Here is a 23,949-nt window from a genome sequence, read left to right as displayed (position 1 = left end):
AATGAAAGGCTTAACATATGAGGAACGTTTGAGGACTCTGGGTCTATACTCAATGGAGTTTAGAAGGATGAGGGGGGATCTGATTGAAACTTACAAAATACTGAAAGGCCTGGATAGAGTGGGCATGGGGAAGAGGTTTCCATTAGTAGGAGAGACTAGGACCCGAGGGCACAGCCTCAGAGTAAAGGGAAGACCTTTTAGAACAGAGATGAGGAGAAACTTCTTTAGCCAAAGAGTGGTGAATCTATGGAATTCATTGCCACAGAAGGCTGTAGAGGCCAGGTCATTGAGTGTATTTAAGACCGAGATAGTTAGGTTCTTGATTGGTAAGGGGATCAAAGGTTAGGGGGAGAAGACGGGAGAATGGCCTAATTTCTGCTCCTATGTCTTATGGTCTTATAAAAACTTCCATTCGGTCACCCCTCAATCTTCTCCATTCCAAAGGTATGTCTGGAGAAAATTACATGTAAATTCTATACACTATTATCGTACTCAATGGGCAGAATTTTATGTTTGTTGGGCGGGCACACCCAACCGAATTGGCAGCAGGCGCATAGCCGATCTCTGCTGGCAAAACGGGCCGTGCCACCATTTTGCGCGGGCGGGCCAATCAAGGCCCACCCAGCGCATTTTAGACTCCCGTGTACAGTGGGAAATTCAAATGTGCAGCAGCATGTACAGACCACTGGTTCCAATGGGGAACTGGCAGTCTATATAAAGAAAAGCCAGGCAGCCTCCTTTAGGCTGTTCACCATGGCCAGTGACCGGGCTCCGGGGAGGTCATGGCAGAGGAGGAGGAGGGGGGTCAGGCTGCAAGGTAGGCCAGTGGGGGGCCAATGTGCCCCTTGGTTCTCCGATGCCTGCCTTGCTGCCCTCCTGGAAGAGGTGTCACATCATCGGGAGGTGTTGTTTCCCGAGATGGGAGGAGGAGGGTCCCCCAAGTGACCAGGCAGGTGTGGTAGGAGGTGGCGGAGGCTGTTAGCTCTCAAGATGCTGTGCGGCGCACAAGAACCCAGTGCCGCAAACACTTCAATGATTTGTTGCGCTCTGGGAGGGTGAATACCATGTCGGCCTTGTCCATTTTACCCAGCAGGTAGCCTTAGCCTTTCAGTCACCAGCACCCCCCACCCCACACCCTACCCCAAACTTCCTAGTGTCATTACTGCATTGGGTATTTGGTGCACGCTGGGTGGGCAAACAGATAGTGACCATCAGCCTTAGTGGTTGAGGAGAAGATGAGTTCTCCCTGCAGCATATGTTGGCGTTTGTCGCATTTGAGTAGTCTGGGGGCAACCTGCAGGGGACACAGCTAGACACATACTCAGAACTCCAACACATGTCTTATTGATGGTGATGAGATGGTGGGTGGGGAGCCTCAAGGTGTCATGGCCAAGAGCCATCTGCTGGCCTCAGCGCTGTATCTAGTTGCATCTCCTTGCATGGGCGCTAAGATCCAGAGTTATTCAAAGTGATGGATGCCAAATGTATCCAAGGTGGCCATTGAGGGAGGGGGTTGGACCAGCCATACTATCTTCTGGTGACTGATCACCAGTAGTGTGGACAGGAGATGTTGGAGGCCTCAGATGGACCACTGTGGTTGCTGTGCGGCGTGTGCATGCGGAGTACATGAGCAATCAGCCCCAATAAATGCTTTTCTCTGTTCTGCAGGCAAAAACAGAGCACAATAGTCGGGACCGTTTGTGGACTGGTGGTGGGCAGCACGTAACCACATATGAGAAGCAGGCCATGGAGCTGGGGAGGAGATAGGCGGCCAGGTTGGCAGGTGTCGGTGAGGCTGGGGTGCAGTGGCCAGGTATTTGAGGGTCACAGTCCCATCCACTCTGTCTTCCCACCATCTAAAGCACTGATGATTGCTGCAATCATTAATGCAGCAACACTGCTCATTCACAGACTGATACAGTCAGATGTGTAGGTCATACACAAAGGTCCCTCGGCCCCTTGAGGATGCGTGTAGAATCAGCATCCTGTGATCACACACTATCTGCACATTCGTGCAGTGGAAGCCCTTCCTGTTGATGAAGGGACCGGGCTCACCCGCTGGTGCCTTGATGGCCATATGTGTACAGTCTATAGCACTCTGGATGCAGGGGAAGCCGGCAATGGCCACGAAGCCTCTAGCTCGCTGTATCTGACTTGCCTGGTTGCAGCGGAAGTGGATGAAGGTCAACGCCCGTCTGAACAGAGCATCTGTAACCTGCTTGACACAAGTGTGGACAGCTGAATGGGAGACACTGCAAGATCACCCACCGAGCCCAGGAAGGAGCAGATGCATAGAAGTGGAGGGCAACTGTGACCTTCAGAGCCACTGGCATGGGGTGTCCACCCACACAGTTAGGGGAGATCTCAGGGCCAATCATCTGACAGATATAGTTCACTGTCCCCCTTGACATCGGAGCCTCCTTCGGCACTGCACCTCAGTCATATTGAGGTAGCTGCTTCGCCGCCTGAATACCCTGGCAACAGGATAGTGGCGTCTCCTGCGGCCTCTTCCACCTTGGACATCCTCTTGGCCCTGCGCCCCTTGTGCCTGCACCTGGCCTCCCAAAGGTGGCTCCCCTGGAGGCTGATTGTCCAGTTCTGGCCTCCTCCTTATTCTATCCCTTCCTTCCTCCTCAGAGGAGCTGCCTCCAGTGGAGACGTCAGAACCCATACCCCCAGGCTAAATGGAGGCCTCCGGAAAGCTGCAGGCCCGATAAAGATTACTGTCTGCAGATTGCTGAGCTGAAGCTTCAAAGTACAGAGAAAGCTGTTGGAAATCCATTTGAACTGCTGACAATCACACAGGCAAGTTTAAATCACTTTCTGAAATCAATACTTCACTTACCCCCTGCCCGTTGCGCCCATGCGCCAAGCCGAAGTTCGCACGGGCTCCTCAAAATCGGTTTCGATTGCTGAGTTAAGGGCCTTAACAAGGCCTTTAAGTAATGGCGAGCGCATGTCACGCTTCATCGCGCGCCCGCCCAGCTAAATATCGCGATTGTGCGCGGTGACATTGGGACGCTCGCTGGACGTCAGCACGTGACATTTTAAGCACTGACGTGCAGGCTCCACCACCCGCACGTCATACATAAAATTCTGCCCAATAAATACAAACAAAACGATCACTGGGGTCAGACTGGGCCTATCGGTATATATTCAAAACCATCCACTGCTGCATCACCATTTATTTTACTTTTGATGCTAATTGGATAACATTGTCATATCTGATTAATATAACCTTTAGCAAACTGACAAACTCGACAGTCAACAATGACACATCTGGAATAAATCTACATAACTGATTTGAACTTCCACAAAATGATACATTTGATTCAAGACTCCAACAACAACAACTTGCATTGATATAGTGCTTTTAAAAAAGGAAACCATCCCGAGGCACTTCACACAGGAGTGATTATCAAACAAAGTTTGACACCACAGCACATAAGGGTGACCAGAAGCTTGGCCAAAGTGGTGGATTTTAAGGAGTGTGTTAAAGGAGGAGAAAGGGGCAGAGAGAGGGAGAGGTTTAGGGAGGGAATTCCAGACCTCAATGCCAAGGAAGGCGAAGGCACAGCCGCAGATAAAGGTGCAAAGGATGCAAAGAGATCAGAATTGGAGGAGTGCAGAGATTTTGGAGAGTCCTAGTGCTGGAGGGAACTAGGGGAAAGGAAAAGCCAAGGCCATGGAGAGATTTAAAACATAAGGACGACAAATTTAAAAGCAGGGCATTGCTGAATTAGGAGTCAACGTCAAGTAGTGATCACAGGTGTGGAGGGTGTATGGGATTTGGTGCGAGTTAGGCTATGGGCAGCAGAACAAAAATTCTCATTCATTGAAAATAAGAATCAGAATTTCACTAGCCTTTTGCCCTGGACAAGGGAGAACAGTCGGAAGTTTTTCCATCAACCGAGAGCTAGGAACCATCCTGGGTCATCTGGCCCAGGAGATTCAGAATTCCCTGGTGATGCCAATGTTTAATGGTTAATCAATATAAAAGCAAGCTTCGTTGCTTGATTAAATTGAGATTCAATCAACAGCTGACATTTTGGAAAACAACATGCCATGATTTTGAATTTGCATAAAGAAGAAACTAAACGATAATTAGTCAAATTGCATTTACTTCACACTAGCCTGCAATCACCAGATGATTATAGTTCAATGTACTTTGAATAAAATGAGATGAGGCACACAATTGAATCAAACTTTCCCTTCATGATTTAAGTTGCTCTTATATTGCTTGAATGCTATACATTGAAAGTTACCAATATCTCTCATGCAGTAGGCATTGGATACCTTGGTGACCTTCTGAGCAACCTGAAATGATAACTCTTGACAGTTGCTGCTTGACATGCTGAGTATTTCCAGCATTTTCTGTACTTAGACTAAAGTTGAACTAAATGGCTTCTTTAGCAGGTGGTTGAGCAGCCCTATTAAAAACAATCTGTTAGCTTTAGCTACTCCAGCAAACTTACTTTGGCCGCTGCGTGCCCACAATGAGCCAGCAGCACCAGAGCTGTGAGACAAAAACAGCATTAATCTCTTCAAACTCAACAGGACCAAATTACAATCAGCTTTCTGCCAACATTTCAGATTGATTGCAGTCATTTATACCGATACAAAGCACGAACACTGTAAAGGTACAACAAACAGTGTCATTTATTTTATAGTGATGTCGTATAAATAAGGAAAGACAATTGCCACTTAATGAATCGAGAAACAGTTCAGGGGTCTCCAAAGGAACATATGACTTTGGAGCAGGAGTAGGCCATTCGGCCCTTTGAGCCTGCTCTGCCATTCAATAAGATCATGGCTGATTGGTTTGTGGTCTCAACTACACTTGCCTGTCTGCCCCTCCCCATAACCCGCGACTCCCTTGTCTATCAAAAATCTGTCTAACTCTGCCTTGAATAAATTCAATGACCCAGCTTTCTGGGGAAGGGAATTTCACATACTAATGACCCTCAGAGAGAAAAAAAATTCTCATCTCAATCTGAATAGGGAGATCCTCTTATCCTTAAACTCTGTCCCCCTAGTTCTAGTCTCCCCCACAAGTGGAAACATCCTCCCCCTATCCACACTATCGAGTCCCCTCAGGGTGGATTATATGTTTCACCTCTCATTCTTCTGAACTCCAATGGGTCTAGGCCCAACCTGTTCAATCTTTTTTCACAGGAGAAGCCCGTCATCTTGGGAATGAGTTGAGTGAACATTCTCTATACGGCTTCTAACTTTATGACCATATTATACCAATTATATCTCCATGGCAAATTTCAGGTCAGCTTTTTAATGCTGCTCAATTAATAGCCAGTGTTTTAACCAGTTTGTGCCATTCATTTTCCCGCAGTCACAATTTTTTTACCACTGGGACATGCAATGTAAATTATGTCTTCTAAACAACTGCACATGTAACGGTTGGCTTCTACTCCCCCCTGCCCAGTGGCCTGCCATTAATGGGGGGGATTCCACTGCAGACAGTCTTGCCTTAATGATAACACTCTCCTGCTGAATCAGAAGGTTTTGGGTACAAGTCCGTCTCCGTCAGTAGTACTGAGGGAGTGCTGTGTTACAGTGCCTTCTTTCAGGCGAGATGTAAAACCAAGGACCCAACTGTTCGATACTATTCACCTCAACCACCCTCTGTGGCAGCAAGTTCCACATTCTCAGCACTTTCTGGGTAAGAAGTTTCATTTGATTTCTTGGTGACATTGATTCATTTTTCAGTTAATGTCCTATAACATTGTATTTGACCATGAGGTAACTATTTCGAGGATGGACATAAATTCATAGGGGACTATAATATTTTCAAATCAGTTCTGCTGTAGGTCTAGAGATATCTGCTACAGTGAACACTTTGCCCATTCCTCTTATGTCGATGGGCAGTTTAAAAGTGATAACCCAATCCTGCCTTCTCCCGACATTGACATACACTTTGCCAGTAGGAGCTGTGGCCTTCAGTGGAGGAGGGGATTAGATGGGTCAGCTGGAAAGAGTTCAATATATTTACATGACAATAGAGAGTAAAACATAGGGCCACTTGTACCATATTTGTGTGACGCTATCCAGAACAAGGCAGCCAGTTTGACCAGCATCCTATCAACTGCCTTAAACATTTACTCCCTCCACCACTGATGCACAGTGGCAGCAATGTGTACCAACTATAAGGTTCACTGCAGTAACTTGCCAAATCTCTTCTACAGCACCTTCCAAACCCATAACCTCTTCCACTAAAAGGACAAGGGCAGCAAACACATGGAAACACCACCACCTACAAGTTCCCCTCTAAGCCACACACCATTCTGATTTGGACAAATATCACAGTTCCTTCATAATTGCTGGGTCACAATCCTAGAATTCCTGTCCTAACAGCACTATGGGTGTACCTACACTTCTTCTCGAATCGCTGCAATCTGTATGGTGAAGATATTTCCATAATGCTGTTAGCTAAGGAGTTCCAGGATTGTGACTCAGGTATTAAAAGGCTAAGGGGCTAGAGAGACATGACTCCAAAACAGAGTGGAGAGCAACAGAAATTGAGAAAATCCAGTGGGAAAACAGAGAAGGACATTCAATTCTGAAGTTGTTGAAAGCCAATAGTCGATTTCATGTTATCATTGCTTTAGTTTGGATTCAGGGAGACAGGAATCAGTGAGCTGGCTTTCCTATGTTTACACTATAAAATTGAGCTCTTTATTCTGGTATTACCTGGGTTTGTGCAGGATAACGAAGCTGGATTTAGCAGCATAAGCCGGGTGCCAACTCACAGGGCTGGATTTTACACACCCTTGCTGTGGGTTTGAAGGCAGTGGACATGTAAAATCCAATGGGTAACCTTCCTGCCACCTACCCGCCCACCCCCTGGCCTGCATGAAATTTTACGGAAGGTGGAGGAGGTGTCGGGGAGCCCACACTTGGGCCTATTGAGACCTTTGAGTGGAATTTACGTGCGGAACGGGGAGGCCCATGCCATACAAAGCCCAGCCCCTTTAGCTGCAACAGGCTGGTGTCGGGCAAAGTGAGAGATCTTCTTTTCAGGCCCTCTGGAACCATCCGAGGCACCCAGTAAAATCCAGCCCATGGGTTCTTGGTTGGTTCTTGCAGGATTTTCTGCCCATTAAGATTAATTTGCGCTCCAAGTTCTACACAAATTAATAAAAACAACTCTACCCCCTTAAAGGTTGCATTGAGCTTGCTTAGGCCATGTGGGAGCGCACAGATGGAAAGTCATCGTGAGAGGATTGATGTGATAAGCCTGAGAAATTCCAGCATCTTCTGTTTGAGCAATAATTTCTGCCGTCATAATCTTCGCGCACCATCACGTTCTCTGCGCACCATCCTGAACTCCGCGAGCCATTCTGATCTCCGGGTGCCGTCACAATACCCGCACGTCACTACAATCTCTGCGTGCTGTCACAATGTCTGCGAGCTGTCCCAATCTCCTCACACCAACACAATCTCCTTGCGATATTCCAATTTCCTTGCAATATCCCAATCTCCTTACAAGGACCTGAGGCACAGTTGGATGGTGGGTGACAGGCAATGAAATTGTCGTGCAGTATTTATTGGGACTACATATTGGGCCAGTCTTTGCTGAAAATATAACAGCGTATGAATAACACACACTGTAGTTAATGTGCAAATCAGTCAGATACTTAGGGTTGGGCTTTCCTTCTGGGGTCCGGAACCCAGAGCCAAGGGAATTTTCAGGTAATGACTTGGCACCACTTCACAATTGGGCTGCAACATGATTTTTCAGTGCCAGGCTAATTAAAGGCCAGAAAGTGCCATCCAAGTAAGGAGAGCAGGCAGGCTCCAGAGGCTAGATAAGCCTCTCCAGCAATGACACATTGGCAGCCCTACCATCAGAGGTGAGAGCTACCAATGTATGAAGGAAAGAGAGAGGGTACTCTGTCTTGGGGCATGGGGGTGGTTTAACAAGTCCATTGGAACACTGGCCCCCGCTCTGCCACCGAGAGGCTGCCTCCCTGGCTGTGTTCCGGTCAACATAGGGGGCCTGTCTGCCAACTGAAAAACTCCAGTCGACACAGGAGATGAGCTTCATTAGGACCCTTAATTACCTTTATTGGATACCCGATGCTGGCAGTCAGGTATCTTTACTTCACCAACCTGGCCTTTTGGAAAATGGTCTGGAGGTGGGCCTATGTCAGCAAATCAGCATATCGGCCAGTGGTGGAAAATTCAGAGTCTGCCTACCTCTGATCCCACCCCCAACGGGCTTCGAAAATCCAGCCCGGTAGAAAGGAAGAGATGCTCCATGAATTGGGAAACACCACAAACTGCTGAACAACTTGGACTGCTTCACCATTATCCTCATGAAAACGGCATCTTGCACTGTGTACTTTTTTTCCTTTCTGTCACTTTTCTTTCTATATCCCTATTAATCCAATCTTTCTTTCCCTCTCTTTACTTTCTTTCTGTACCCGATTTGACAATGAATTCATCCAATCTAATTCAACCTCAGTCTTTCCTTTTGTTAGGAACTAGAGATAGTTTTAAGTAAGTTACATTCGTATTGGTGGGTGTTAGGAATAAGCTATATCTTTAAGTTTAAGGTTTAACTCTAAGTTAAAGTTTAATTATTTATTTTTATTTGTATTTTACAAAGGTGAAGCCTGGATTTTTGGTTTCATTTCAGAATGGAGTCAGCAAGTCTGTTGGTTTGTTTGTATACCTGAATTTTAATGAAGTTTTACGATTCTTGAAGTGGTTTAGGGAGGTTAAAACAAAGTAGGGAAAGCTATGATGTTGCCTAGCAACAGGGAGCCACAGAGGCAGAGAAACAGAAAGCAGTTTGAGTTCAGTTGATGATTATGCTCTAAGGTGAAAGGAGCAGTTTAAGTCTCTCTCTCGTTGGACATACTAGCAAATTGCTGAGGAAAATAAATCAAAGTATCTCAAATGAGTTACTCTAAAGTTAAAGTAACAGTGAATGTTGAGTGAGTTCTGGATCTCAAGGTAGATACCTGTCAGCAGTAACAGGGAGGGAGCAGATCCTAAAGGAGAAGCAGAAAGGTCCCAAGAAGGCCTTTAAGTTAAGTCACAGGACAGGACAGGAATCTGGAACAAGGTCCTGCTCAGTGAAGTAAAGAACAGGCAAAAAGGCTCCGAATTAAAGACAGAAAGCTGCAGGGAGCCGAATTAAGACAAAGTGGGCTTGCAAGAAGCCAGAATATCCAAGGAGACAGCCAAAGGTTGGTGTCTCCTTTCTATGTGCCTGTAAAACAGTAGTGTTCGGTTGGCATGGCTGAGTCTCAGAGAGTGCATAGAAATCGAAACTTCAATGCGCATGGCGATCCAGGGGAAAGGAACATCAGAAGGAGAGGTTGAAACCCTGGAGGTGAATCCTTGTGGAAGATGACCAAGTGAAAGTGTTGTTTGGGAGAAGATTCCAAAGTGAGTTCTTCGAACATTGAGATTGGAAACCCTCAGGAGAAAAATGGAGTTCTGTGTGATCGGTTGGCTCACAGTGTGACAAGCGTCAGGGGGAAGTTGATGAGAGATCCATAGCATCTGCTTTACATGGCATCTGTCATTTGATCTTTGGAGTGTGGTGTGTCTGACCACAGGTTGTCTATTGGTTTACGCTATAATTACTGTGAACATCAGAGTATAAGATAGATTTTTTGAAATTTGCATTATTCTTACTAGTCTGTACATATCTGTAAAGGTATGGCTGTGGATGAAGGAGTAGTGTAATATAGTTCATATTTTTCTTGTTTAATAAATGATTTATTCTTTTGTTAAAAGTACATCAGCAGACTCTGTGACTCTGTTCAGTAGCTGCCCTCCACATTTCTAAACAAAAAATAAAAGTTCCTGGGGTGTGAATGAAATGGTTTTTCAGGCCAGTATGTTGAGGAACTAACTAGGGAACAGGCTATCCTAGGTTTGGTATTGTGCAATGAGAAGCGTTTAATTAATAATCTTGTACGGACCTTTAGGGACCATACCGTGATAGAATTCTTCATTAGGATAGAAAGTGAAGTAGTCCAATCTGAAACTAGAGTCCTAAATCTTAACAAACTAAACTCTAAAGGTATGAGGCTGAGTTGGCTAAGATAGATTGGGGAACTTCATTAAAAGGCCTGGAGGTGGATAGACAATAGCTAATATTTAAGAAACAAATGTATGCATTGTAACAGTTATACATTCCTTTCTGGCACCAAAACACAACAGGAAAAGTAGCCCAACCATGGCTAACAAAAGAAATTATGGATTGTATTAGATCCAAAGAGAAGTCATATAAAGTTGACCAAAAAAGTAGCAAGTCTGAGGATTGGGAGCAGTTTAGAATTTAACAAAGGAGGACCAAGAAATTGATTAAGAGGGGAAAATAGAGTATGAGAGTAAACTTGCAAGGAACATAAAAGCGGACTGTAAAAGCTTCTATAAATACGTAAAAAGTGATTAATGAATACAAATGTAGGTCCCTTACAGTCTGAAACGGGATAATTTACAATAAAGAACAAGGAAATGGCAGAGCAATTAAACAACCACTTCAGTTCTGTCTTCATGGAGGAAGACACAAATAACTTCCCAGAAATACTAGGGATCCAAGGGTCTAGTGAGAAGGAGAAATTGAAGGAAATTAGTATTTCTAAAACAATAGTGCTGGAGAAATTAATGGGACTGAAAACCAATAAATCCCCAGGGCCCGACAATCTAAATCTCAAAGTACTGAAGGAGGTGGCCATGGAAATAATGGATGTATTGGCTGTCATCTTCCAAAATTCTGTAGATTCTGGAACAGTCTGGCAGATTGGAAGATGACAAATGTGACCCCACTGTTCAAAAAAGGAGGGACAGTGAATTACAGACTGATTATCCCCACATCAGGAATAGGGAAAATGTAGAATCTATTTTAGAGGATGTGATAACAGGACACTTAGAAAGTTTCAACAGGATTAGACAAATGGATTTATGAAAGGGAAATCCTGTTTGACAAGCCTACTGGAATTTTTTGAATTCTAACTAGCAGAATACATAAGCGACAACCAGTGGATGTGGCACATTTGGATTTTCAGAAAGCTTTTGATAAAGCCCCACATAAGAAGTTAGTGTGTAAAATTAAAGCACATGGGATTGGGGGTAATACGTGGCAAGGATTGAGAATTGGTTAGCAGACTGGAAACAGAGAGTAGCAATAAATGGGTCTTTTTTGGAGTGGCAGGTGGTGACTAGTGGGTTACCGCAGGGATCAATATTGGGCCCCAGCTATTCACAATATATATCAATGATTTTTATGAGGGAACTAAATGCAATATTTCCGAGTTTGCTGATGACACAAAACTTGGTGGGAATGTGATTGATGAAGAGGGTGTTAAGGGGCTTCAAGGCAATTTAGACAGGTTCAGCAAGTGGGCAAATACATGGCAGATGCAGTATAACGTGGTTAAGTGTGAAGTTATCCACTTCGGTAGCAAAAATAGAATGGCAGAGTGTCATTTAAATGGTGATTGGGAAACGTTGACCTACAAAGGGATCTGGGTTCCATGTACACCAATCACTGAAAGCAAGCATGCAGGTGCAGCAAGCAGTTAAGAAGACAAATGGTATGTTGGCCTTCATTGCCAGAGGACTTGAGTACAGGAGCAAGGATGTCTTACTGCAGCTGTACTGGGCCTTGGTGAAACAACATCTGGGGCAGAATTTTTAGGTCACCATGCGGGTGTGCGCCCAACATGTCTGAGCGTAAAATGACGTGCGACAACGTGGGTTCCGATGTCATTGTGCAGTCTCACGATATTTTGGAGTCGGCTGCGCGCCCACCAATAATTAAAAGGCCTATTAAGAGCATTAACAATCTAATTAAATTCAAATTTATGCTGCCCAACCAACCTAACAGTTGACGGGCAGGCAAAAAGGCCAAGCGGCCTTTACATCTTTTAGGAAACTTCATCCACAAGCAAGATGAGGGTTCTTAAAGCAAATAAACATTAAATAAAAACTTTATTTTTGAATTAGGAGGTACAGGAGGCACATGAGGGGACATGTTTTATTACATTTTTATTCTCTTCATTATTTTTTTTAAACACAGCTTCGTGCCTCAGGGAGATTAAAGCACTCTTCCTCGCACATGTGTGAACTGCATGCTAGGCCCGGCTTTCCCTCTTCTCCCTGCCCACATAGGCAGCGCTCAGCACTGCCGATCCACGTAGGGTGGCCTTAGTTGGCCCGTCCACGTGAAATCGCGGTGTGGAGCTGATCGCGGTCGGTGGTCGGCTTCCTAACTACCCTAGCCAATGGCGAAATCCTGCCCCTAGAGTATTGTGTGCAGTTTTGGTCTCCTTACTTAAGAAAGGAGGTACTTGCCATAGAAGGAGTGCAGCGAAGGTTCACCAGACTGTTTCCTGGGATGGCAGGATTGTTGCATGAGAAGAGGTAAGGCCAACTAGGCCTGTATTCACTGGAGTTTAGAAGGACGAGAGGACGTCACATTGAAATATAACATTCTGACAAGGATTGACAGACTGGATGCAGGCATGATGTTTCCTCTGGCTGGAGGGGGAGGGGTCAAGAACAAGAGGTCACAGTCTCAGGATATGGGGCAGGCCATTCAGGACTGAGATGAGGAGAAACTTCATCACTCAGTGGGTGGCAACCCGATGAAGTTCTCTACCACTGACATCCATGGAGGCCAAGTCACTCAATATATTTAAGGAAATAGATAGATTTCTGGGCTGTAAAGACATCAAGGGGTATGGGGAGAGCGTGGGATTTGATATAGAAAATTGGCCATGATCATACTGAAGGGCTGAGCAGGCTCAAAGGGCCTAATGACCTCCTTCTGCTTCTATTTTCTATATTTCTAGCAAACCAGGTTCCACCCAGGGATCTGACTTGTCCAGTAGTAACATTAGCTGGGATCATAACAATTTGTTTATTTTTCAATCTCATTGGTTAAGGAAGTATGCTGTTTGCCCCATTGTTCACTCAGGTGCCAGATGCCCTGTGGCCTCGCTGTGCCATTATCAGCTCGCACTTTCAGCAACTTTGTGGGCAAAATATTCAGAAACCCAAACATGCATGAAGAAATCTATTTAAAGGAGCACACTAGGTGACCTGCTCCAGGAAAACCTGGGCCACTGTGTCTCAAGTTTGGGGTAGTGCTGGCCATTTTTTTTAATCTTATAACAGTAATTTATTTACATGAGCTTCACACAAACCATTAGGTTGTACAGAAAACAGGTACTTTAGGCCCTCATTAAAATTGACATTAGTCAAGATTGATTGTAGAACACTAAACTTTCTTTATACCTGAAGTAGCTGTGTGAGGGGGATTGTGTCTGTATCCAATGAGTGTCAGTATGGGTGCACACAATGTGAAGGGTTTACACTGAAGGCTCATGTTAATTACATTCTAAATCACTGGGAATAAACCCACAACCATGTGACAATAACAAATCTCTCACTCACTTGCCCTGTTGGACTCTGACAAGATTCTCACTGTGACTCAGGCTTTAACTAATCATCTCGTCTTGTGTGTCAACATTATTCTCTATTATTTTCATGTCAATTTATCGCGAAGCAAAAGGAAACAGAGAATCCAAGAACCTGAATGCGCAGTTTTTAACTTTTAATTAAAGATTCAGTGTAGACAAGAGCCAAAAGCATAGTAACAGCAAGAATGATTGTAAGAAAAGTAATAATTAGCAAGACTAACACAAGCAACTGGGAGAGGAGAGGGAGGTGAAGAAAGAGAGGGGGAGAGAGTGAAGGAGATGGAGAGAGAGAGAAGTATAGAGGTGAGAAAGAAGAGAGGGAGCTGGAGAGATAAAGAGACAGAGAGAGAGAGAATTAGCAGGAAGATAAGCAGTCAGAGGGAAGGAGAAAGAAATCAGGTAGATAAAATAGCAGCTAGATTGAGAACCAACGTCTGAGCCATGGGAGAGAGAGAAATTTAGCAGCACAATTAAGAAATACAATCCAAGGCAGTGGGAACACAGAATGAGAGCATTAACAACAAGACTAAAAACAGGCAGGAGAGAGAGAGAAGTACAGAAAGCGAAAGGAAGACAGGGAATGGCAGAAAGAGGACAAGAAGTGTAGAGAAAGAGAACATGAGAGAAGAAAAGAGAGCATGAGAGGGAAAGAGCATGAGAGAGAGAGAATGCATGAGGGAGAGAGGGCATGAAGGAAAGAGAGAGAAGAGGGAGAGAGAGAGATGAAGAAGAACAGAAAGCAAAAGAGAGAGAGGGGGTGGCAGAAAGGACAAGGAGTGCAGAGAGAACGTGCAGAGAGAGAGAATGTGAGAGCGAGAGAGAGAATGAGGGAAGAGAGAGAGAGAGACAAAGAGCATGAGAAACAGAGAGCATAAGAGACAGACAGAGAGAGAGAGAGCACGAGGGAGAGAGCATGCTGAGTTAGGATTGTCAATTAGCCAACACAAGCTTGTGAAGAATGAATGAAGGATAAAGATTTTTTAAATGTGAGAATCAGACACAGCAGAAACAAGAAGGGTGTGAGAAGAATTTGGACAAGAACAAGCATGAAAACATGAGAGAAAGACATGAGGTGAATGAGGACATCAGTAAGATAGTCATACTGCAAAGGAAGGTGCTCAAACATAGAAGACAATAGTGTTCTATACAGAAGTTGGATAAACAGGCATTAAGCAATGAAGACAAGATAGAATCAACCAGTGAGTGTACAAGGATCGGTTAATAATCAGTAAAAATAATCTGAAATTAAGCTCCAAAAGAGTGATATAATGTAATATACACACAATAATGGAGAGACTGAGCATGAGCTTGGCCAATCTTGTTACGGAGTCACGGGGTAGTAGATTCAAGCCGCATTACAATACTTGAGTACCAAACCCACGAGTTCTACTACTGAGAAGAACAAGGAAAGCAGATACCTAGGAACACCACCACTAACAACTCTCCCTCAAGCCACGCACCATCCTGACATGAAACTACATCACTGTTCCTTCACTGTCATTGGGTCAAACGCCTGGAACTCCATTCCTCACAGCACAGTGAGTGTACCTACACCACGTGGACTGTGGTGGCTCAAGAAGGCAGCTCACCACCACCTTCTCAAGGGGAATTAGGGATGGGCAATAAAAACTGACCCAGCCAGTGACACCCACATTTCAGGGAAAAAAAAGAAAAAATTCAGCCTCTGACCTGTTCTTGCAGACACAGTATTTATGTGGCTAGTCCAGTTCAGTTTCTGGTTAATGGTAACCCCCAAGGTGCTGATGGTGGGGGATTCAGCAGTGGTAATGCCATTGAATGTCAAGAGGAGATAGATCCTCTCTTGTTGGATATGGTCATTACCTGACACTTGTATAGCCTGAATGTTACTTGCCATTTAGCTGCCCAAGGCTGGATATTGTCCAGGTCTTGCTGCATTTGGACATGGACTGGTTCAGCATCTGAAGAGTCACAAATGCTGCTGAAGATTGTGCAATCATCAGCAAATCATCAGCAAACATCTCCACTTCTGACGTTATTATGAAAGGAAGGTCATTGATGAAGTAGCTGAAGAAGGTTGGGCCTAGGCCACTACCCTGAGAAACTCCTGCAGTGATGTCCTGGAACTGAGATGATTGACCTCAACAACCACAACCACCCTCCTTTGTACTCAGTATGACTCCAACCAGCAGAGTTTTCTCCCTGATCCCCATTGACTTCAATTTTACTAGGGCTCCTTGATGCGACACTTAGTCAAATATTACCTAGATACCAAGGGCAGCCACTCTCACCTTACCCCTGGAGTTCAGCTCTTCTGTCCATGTTTGGACTAAAGCTGTAATGAGGTCAGGAGCTGAGTGGCCTTGGAAGAACCCAAACTGCGAGTCAGTGAGCAGGTTATTGCTGAGTAAGTGCTGCTTGATGGTCCCCTTCCATCACTTTTCTGGTGATCGAGAGCAGACTGATGGGATGATAATTGGATTTGTCCTGTTTTTTGTGGCCAGGACATACCTGGGAAATTTTCCACATAGCCCGGCAGATGCCAGTGTTGCAGCTGTAATGGAACAGCTTGGCTAGGGATGCCACTAGTTCTGGAGAACAAGTTTTTGGCACTATTGACGGAATGTTGTCAGGGCCCATGGCCTTTGTAGTATCCAGTGCTTTCAGAGGTTTTTTATATCACATGGAGTGAATTGAATTGTCTGAAGTTAGTAGAAGGGTTTGGTGCATAGAGGGTTAATGTGAGACTGAGTACAATACCACCACACAGTGATGTTAGCAGACACCTGACCCAGAACCAGGGATAGCCTGGAGATAGACACGGTTGGGTTAAGACCTAGAATGGGGTCAGCTCCATCACTGTACTTTCTACTGTAAATATGTATGTAGTTCTAACTATTAACAAAGACATGTCATTAACATACACCAGACTGGAAGCCTACTTCATGGTGTCTGAACCAGGGTTCTTCATGAAGTATGCCATCTGTGATGCTAGGGACCTCCAGAGGAGGCCGAGATGGATCATCCACTCGAAACTTCTGGCTGAAGATGGTTGCAAATGCTTCAGCCTTGTCTTTTGCACTGAAGTGCTGGGCTCCCCCAACATTGAGGATGGAGATATTTTTGGATCCTCCTCCTTGGGTTAGTTGTGCAATTTGCTCCACCATTCAGGACTGGATGTGACAGGACTGAAACACTTGAATCTGATCAGTTGGTTCTGTGATAACTTAGCTCTATCTATCACATGCTGCTACTGCTGTTTGGCATGCATATAGTCCTGTGTTGTAGCTTCACCAGGTTGGTATATCATTTTTAGGTATGCCTGGTGCTGCTCCTGGCATGCCCTCTTGTGACCCTCATTAAAACAGGGTTGATCCCCTGACTTAATGGTAATGGCAGAGTGAGGGATTTGCCCAGCCATGAGGACCGATGCTATCTGAAAAGAAATGATGTGCAAGATTACAGGAACAAGGCAGGGGGTTGGGATTAGGTAGAATGCTCTTTCAGAGAGCCAGTGCAGATTTGACGGGCTGAATGCCCTCCTTCTGCACTATAAACATTTTATGATTCTGTTACAGATTATGTTTGAATACAATTCTGCTGCTGCCTTGAGAAGGAGAGCTATTTACTTATTTTAACTGCAATTACTGTAATTGATGGAAAAAAATTGCTTTAAAGGCAAAGGCCCTGGTGATTTACTGGAAATCAACCAATAGAGATGAGTTATGTTTTGAACTTGTTTCTTTGAACTCAGGGGAAAAGCTGCCCAGCTTGCACTCTCCTTGCCTTGCCTGAAATACAGTGTGGTTATCAGTATCCAGCTAGGAATCTTCATTTCAGTGAAATTTGACTATATTTGGAAACCCAAGAGGCTGAGACAAGAAGGATTGATCTCCTCAATGCTGAAGCTCCATTGTTGAGAAACCCTAGACCCCAGATGGGACTAGTGATCTGTCTTCACATAAGGGAGCACCAGATTGACAGCATCAAAACCCTGCGAATTTTATCCTTTTCATGAAGCCTTCTTTAACTGCCAACCTCTGCAGAAATCCTATTTGTTTGTCCTTTGTTTTGAGTGTGTGTGTGTGTGTGTGTGTGCGTGTGTGTGTGTGAGTGAGAGAGAGAGAGCGAGTGTGTGGGATATTTTAAAAAGGATAGATAGTTACACTTCCAGATAACATATTGTGTGTTAACCAGTTTGTGCGGCTTGTTTTAAAAATAAATTTTGTTTTATAATAAATCCATCATTCTGAGTTTTTTGAAAGAAGCCTGGTTAAAATCGCTTTCATTCTGTGTCTAACAGCAGTGAAGGTAAATAATTGGCCATTTTGGTAAGTGAATTAAACATTTACACTAATGGTGCAACCAGTGGAGTAGTGGGACTAAATGAACTGCTCATTCCTCCCATCCCAGTAATAACACTTCCTAGGCCATTTCAGAGGGCATTTAAGAGTCAACAACATTGCTATGGGTCTGTAAACACATGTAGACCAGACCAGGTAAGGACAGCAGATTTTCTTCCCTAAAGGGCATTCGTGAACCAGATGGGTTTTTATGCCAATCAGTTTCATGGCTACCATTCTGAGACTAGCTTTATATTCCAGATTTGTTTGTTTTTATTCATTTATATTTGCTGGGTCAAAATTGGAACTCCCTCCCTACCAGAACTGTGGGTGTACCTACACCACAAGGATCGCTGTTATTCAAGAAGACAGCTCATACATTCTTAAGAGTTATTAAAGATGAGGAATAAATACTGGTCTTGACAGCAATGCCCATACCACACAAACGAACTTTTAAAAAAACTTGAAAGGGAAAAATGTACTGTGTTATAGGAAGAGGAGGAGAATAGGCCTAACAGATAGCTCTACCAAAGAACTGACATGGGCACAATGCACAAAATGGCCACCTTCTATGCTGTATCACGCTATGCCCTAAAGTGCTTCACTGTCAATGAATTGCTTAAGAAGTGAAGTTTATTCAAGCCAGATCCCAGAAACAGCAAATAAATAAACAATCACTCGATTTGTTTTGGTAGTTGTTTGAGGGATGAATGCTGACCAGGACATGAAGAGAAGTTCTTGTTCTTCATCAAATATTGCAGGATCTCGACATGAAAAATAGCTCTCCTAATAGTGCACCAAAGCTCTTGTAAAGTTACTTGGGATGTTTTACTATATAATTACCCAGATTGGATTTGTCCTAATGGTTCAAAATCAAAATGTACAACAAAAACATATGAAAATGCCAACTGGTTCCCATGACATTATGTTATTTTAAGTCACCCCAGCCTGGTCTGTGCTTAACATTATTTCTGGTGGACATTCAGAGCGTGTGCTGAAAGTGTGCAGAGTAGGCAGATTGTGATGATCTCAGTCAGTGTACAACACTGAATTGACAATAGCACTGCCATTTTCAACCTTGTCGTTTCAGTGAATGCCTTGTCTTAAACAGGCACAGTTGAACGTGCATTCGGCAGCAGAAGGCACTCCCCACCAGTCCGATTAAAAAGATCAGGAACAACTTGCAGGTTAGTTGCCAACTGATTTCCACTGGCTCTGTCTCGGTTTGTAGATTTGCTGGGCATTTTCTAGTGCTGTTTAAAGTTGGTGAAGTTGACTCCTCCAGTGTAGCACATCAGTAATTCTAATAATCTACTGCAGCACAGGTTGCTGGATTCCTGAGAGACCCTGCAAACTTCTTTGAACACTGCTATCCACAGTAATGATGGCAGCAGTCTGAATCTGCATGGCAGCAAACCAAGATTGTCTGACTTCAGCCTGAGCTTCCACTGCAGCGCTCAAAACGTTAGGTAGTCTCTGCTCGAGCTGCAAAGGAAGTTGAGGCATCAGCCAGCGTGTGAAGCTAGTCATTCACTTGTAAGGATTTGGCATTTGGGATTTGGGATTTTACTGACTTCACCTCTTCTGTAAGGCCATTAAACTTCTGCCCGCATTGTATTCAATACTTCAGTGCTACATTGACAGAGGTGATGCATTGACAGTGGAAGCTATCAGCTCCTACTGCCTTCTCAGTGTCTGTCTCGGGGCCCTCCTGTGTTCTTCTCCAGTAAGCCAGGTGATGAAGGATAAAACTGGAACTAATATTTACACACTTTTATAAGCCTTTATTTACTGAAATATACATTACAAACACACGTCTCCTAACCCTACAACCATAATTTCAATCTATTTCTATAGGAAGTGAATCTCCAATTAATGTCCACTACCTGTAACAATGGAACACAATTAATGTACAATTGACATCCTGGCCCACTGAGTGTTGAGGACCTCTTTCCTCCTGTAAATTTCCTGCACCAAGGTTTCCAGAGCAGCATCAGAGACCCTTCGGAGCATGCTGTCTGTCCTATTAACACCATTTTAACTCTTCTTCCTGCACACAAAGTCTTTCACAAACAATTCCAGCAGCCAGAATGCACTTTGCCTTTAAGAGGTGCAGGCTAGCTTTAAATGGTGTCAGCCTCTTGCAAACCTGTGCTCCCAGCTGAGGCATGCAACCACTCAGCAGTGCTTGGGTTTAGTGCTGGGATACACACGGTGCTTGGGTTTAGTGCTGGGATGCACACGGTGCTTGAGTTTAGTGCTAGGATTTTTAAAAATTCATTAATGGGTGGTAGACATCGCTGGCAAGGCCAGCACTTATTGTCTATCTTTAATTGCCCTTGAGAAGGTGGTGGTGAGCTGTCATCTTGAACCGCTGCAGCCCATGTGGTGTAGGTATATCCACAGTGCTGATAGGAAAGGAGTTCCAGGATTTGACCCAGTAACAGTGAATGAATGGTGATATATTTCCAAGTCAGGATGGTGTGTGGCTTGGAGGGGAACCTTCAGATGGTGGTGTCCCATGCATCTGCTGCCCTTGTCCTTCTAGGTGGTAGTAGTCATTGGTTTGGAAGGTGCTGTCTAAGGAGGCATGGTGAGTTCCTGCAGTGCATCTTGTAGATGGTACTAACTGTTGCCACTGTGCTTAGGTGGTGGAAGATGTGAATATTTGTGGATGGGGAGCCAATCAAGCTGGCTGCTTTGTCCAAGATAGTGTCAAGCTTCTTTAGCGTTGTTGGAACTGCATTTATCCAGGCAAGTGGACAGTATTCCATCACACTCCTTGTGCTTTGTAGATGGTGGAGAGACTTTGAGGAGTCAGGAGGAGGGTTACTCATCACAGGATTCCTAGCCTCTGACCTGCTCTTGTAGCCACGGTATTTATATGGCTAGTCCAGTTCAGTTCTGGTCAATGGTAACCTCAGAATGTTGATAGTGGGGGATTCACCAATGGTAATGCCAATGAATGTCAAGAGGTGATGGTTAGATTCTCTCTTGCTGGAGATGGTCATTGCCTGGCACTTGTGTGGCATGAATGTTACTTGCCACTTGTCAGCCTAAGCCTGGATATTGTCCAAGTCTGGCTGCATTTGAACAAGGACTGCTTCAGTATCTGAGGAGTTGTGAACGGTGCTGAACATTGTGCAATCATCAGTGAACATCCTCATTTCTGACCTTATGATGGAAGGAAGATCATTGATGAAGTAGCTAAAGATGGTCACTACCTTCAGGAACTCCTGCAGTGATGTCCTGGGACTGAGATGATTGACCACAACCATCTTCCTTTGTGCTGGGTATAACTCCAACCAGTAGAGAGTTTTCCCCCTGGTTCCCATTAACTCCAGTTTTGCTAGGGCACCTTGGTGTCACACTCGGTCAAATGCTGCCTAGATGTCAAGGGCAGCCACTCTCACGTCACCTCGGGAGTTTAGCTTTTTTGTCTATGTTTGAACCAAGGTCAGGAGCTGAGTGGTCCTGGCGGAACCCAAACTGAGGATCAGTGAGCAAGTTATTGCTAAGCGAGTGCTGCTTGATAGCACTGTTGATGACCCCTTCCATCACACAGTGCTTGGATTTAGTGCTGGGATGCACAGGGCAATCATTTAAATTAGCAGGCAGTCCAAAATTTGCATGCAGCTTACATCAGAACAAACAGGTTAATTACTGATCATGATTTCTGTCCCCGTTTTCGGCACTTGTCTAATATGTCCCCCAATAATTTAAGCTTGTTAGCGCTTGCCAAAATAGCAGTCAGAGGAATGTCATTCAGAGGTGCTAATTGCCAAGATGTCTTTTCTTTGTCTGGATGTGCTAAGATACTGTACAAATATCAATAAATATGAACTAAGAAAGAATCTAAGGGAGGATGAATTGGAGATCTAACCTTGATTAAGGGGCACTCTGATATGCTCCCATGTCATGAGAAATGCACCATTGAAAAGAAAATGTGTGTAAGATAATATTATTGGTGACGTGATGTATTTTTCCATTTGTACCAATATTTTGATTCCGATCAACAGTAACTGAGCTTCCAAGAGCTGACGTGAGAATCTCACTGCAGCCCGATGAGCTGTAAATTTTCACTAGCGACCAACTCAGTAGATCTAGTGAGTTTATTAAGGAGAATTTCCCATTTTCGCAAAAATAACCTGAAAACAGCAGTGAAGAAAATAATGTGGGCCCCAATCAAGGTGGTGTATTTCATCTAGCCTTCTTTGAACTCAACTTTCCATACTGTTTAACAATGACCAAAGTGATCATATCCAAAAGTGGATTTCATTGCACCAGGGATAATGCTTCATTTATAATTAGCCCTGTCCTTGCACAGTCCGAACAACTGACCTGTGAATGATGTATCTGCTCTGTAGATAATCCAATGCCAGAGCCAGCTCACAAATATAATGCTTCACTGTTTCCTCCTTAAAGTGAACATTCTGTTGCAGATGATAACGAAGGTCTCCACCCAGAAGGAGGTCCACCACCATGAACATATCCTCCTCATCCTGAAATGAATACCTGAAAGGCAGAGGTGAATTGAAATTATTGATAAGCCTTATGGTACCTGTTAGCCACATTTGACCAAACTTAAAAGGCCATCTATGGATAATTGGATTCCAAATTGAGAGTGCTATGAACTGTTTTGGCCTCCATATTATCAAAAGGATAAAAAAGGCAGCAGGGAAGGTGCAAAAAAACATTTACAAGAATAATACTCGAGCTCAGATGTTTTACCTATCAAGAAAGATTGAACAGGCTGAGGCTCTGTTCTTCAGAAAAAAGACTTCAGGGATGACTTAATAGAGATCTCTAAGATAATGAGAGGGTTTGATAAAGTAAAGGCTGAGACTATACTTCCTGTTGTGGGGAATACAATACTAGGAGCTATTATTATAAGATAGTCACTACTAAACCCAACAGAGAATTCCGAAAAAACTTCTTTACCCATGAAGAATGGTGAGAATGTTGAACTCGCTGCTAGTAGTAGTAGTTGAGCCAACAACAAAGATGTTTTTTAGTGAATGTTAGACAAATACATGAAGGGGAAAGGAATAGAAGGCTATGATGATATTGTTAGATGAAGAGTTGTGGCAAGAGATACAGAGCAGTTGAGCCAACTAGCCTATTTGTGTATGTAAATCCACTGTAATGCCTATTATATCCAAATAGCCTGTTTGTGTATGTAAATCCACTGTAATGCCTATTATATCCAAAAAGCCTGATTGTGTATGTAAATCCACTGTAATGCCTACTATATCCAAATAGCCTGTTTGTGTATGTAAATCCACTGTAATGCCTATTATATCCAAATAGCCTGATTGTGTATGTAAATCCACTGTAATGCCTATTATATTCAAATAGCCTGTTTGTGTATGTAAATCCACTGTAATGCCTATTATATCCAAATAACCTGTTTGTGTATGTAAATCCACTGCAATGCCTATTATATCCAAATAGCCCGTTTGTGTATGTAAATCCACGGTAATGCCTATTATATCCAAATAGCCTGTTTGTGTATGTAAATCCACTGTAATGCCTGTTACATCCAAACAGCCTGTTTGTGTATCTAAATCCGCCGTAATACCTATTATATCCAAATAGCCTGTTTCTGTATGTAAGTCCACTCTAATTCCTATTATCTCCGAAGTTAAGAATCTTCTTGAAACAGATTCAAGCAGATGTTACAATAATTAAACTAATGAGCCATTTGGCCCAGTTTGAGATGGGCAAGACAATCATATCAAAATCAAAACAAAAAAACTGCGGATGCTGGAAATCCAAAACAAAAGCAGAATTACCTGGAAAAATTCAGCAGGTCTGGCAGCATTGGCGAAGGGTCATGAGGACTCGAAACTTCAACTCTTTTCTTCTCCGCCGATGCTGCCAGACCTGCTGAGTTTTTCCAGGTAATTCTGTTTTTGTTTTATATCAAGATCAAGTTGAGCTTTGATTAACCCATGTTCCCAGCTGGCTTTACAATTCAAAGCTCAACTTCAAAATAATTAACTGGTTGTGAAGCACTCGGGACATAATGAAGATATTAGCAGTTATTGTGTAAACGCAAATTCTGTCATTACTTTCATACAGGGCAACTTTAGACAGTCTTAAAAGATTTTAAACAAAAAAATAAATTGGTATAATTTGAATAATTGATGGTTAAACATCCT

General features: G+C 43.8%; 1 protein-coding gene across 1 annotated transcript in view; it reads right to left on the bottom strand.

Annotated features, from left to right (window-relative positions):
- LOC121281472 (serine/threonine-protein kinase 32A-like) overlaps positions 1 to 23,949 on the bottom strand; it is an 892,779-nt gene that overhangs the window by 830,242 nt on the left and 38,588 nt on the right. The window contains exon 3 of the mRNA XM_041194417.1: positions 22,127 to 22,300. Within this exon, the coding sequence (XP_041050351.1) occupies positions 22,127 to 22,300 (174 nt within the window). The remainder of the gene's footprint in view (positions 1 to 22,126; positions 22,301 to 23,949) is intronic.

The sequence above is a fragment of the Carcharodon carcharias genome, chromosome 8, assembly GCF_017639515.1.
Source record: "Carcharodon carcharias isolate sCarCar2 chromosome 8, sCarCar2.pri, whole genome shotgun sequence".
NCBI lineage: Eukaryota > Metazoa > Chordata > Chondrichthyes > Lamniformes > Lamnidae > Carcharodon > Carcharodon carcharias.
The sequence above is the reverse complement of the archived record's forward strand: the minus strand, read 5'-3'. Positions and strand labels throughout refer to the sequence as shown.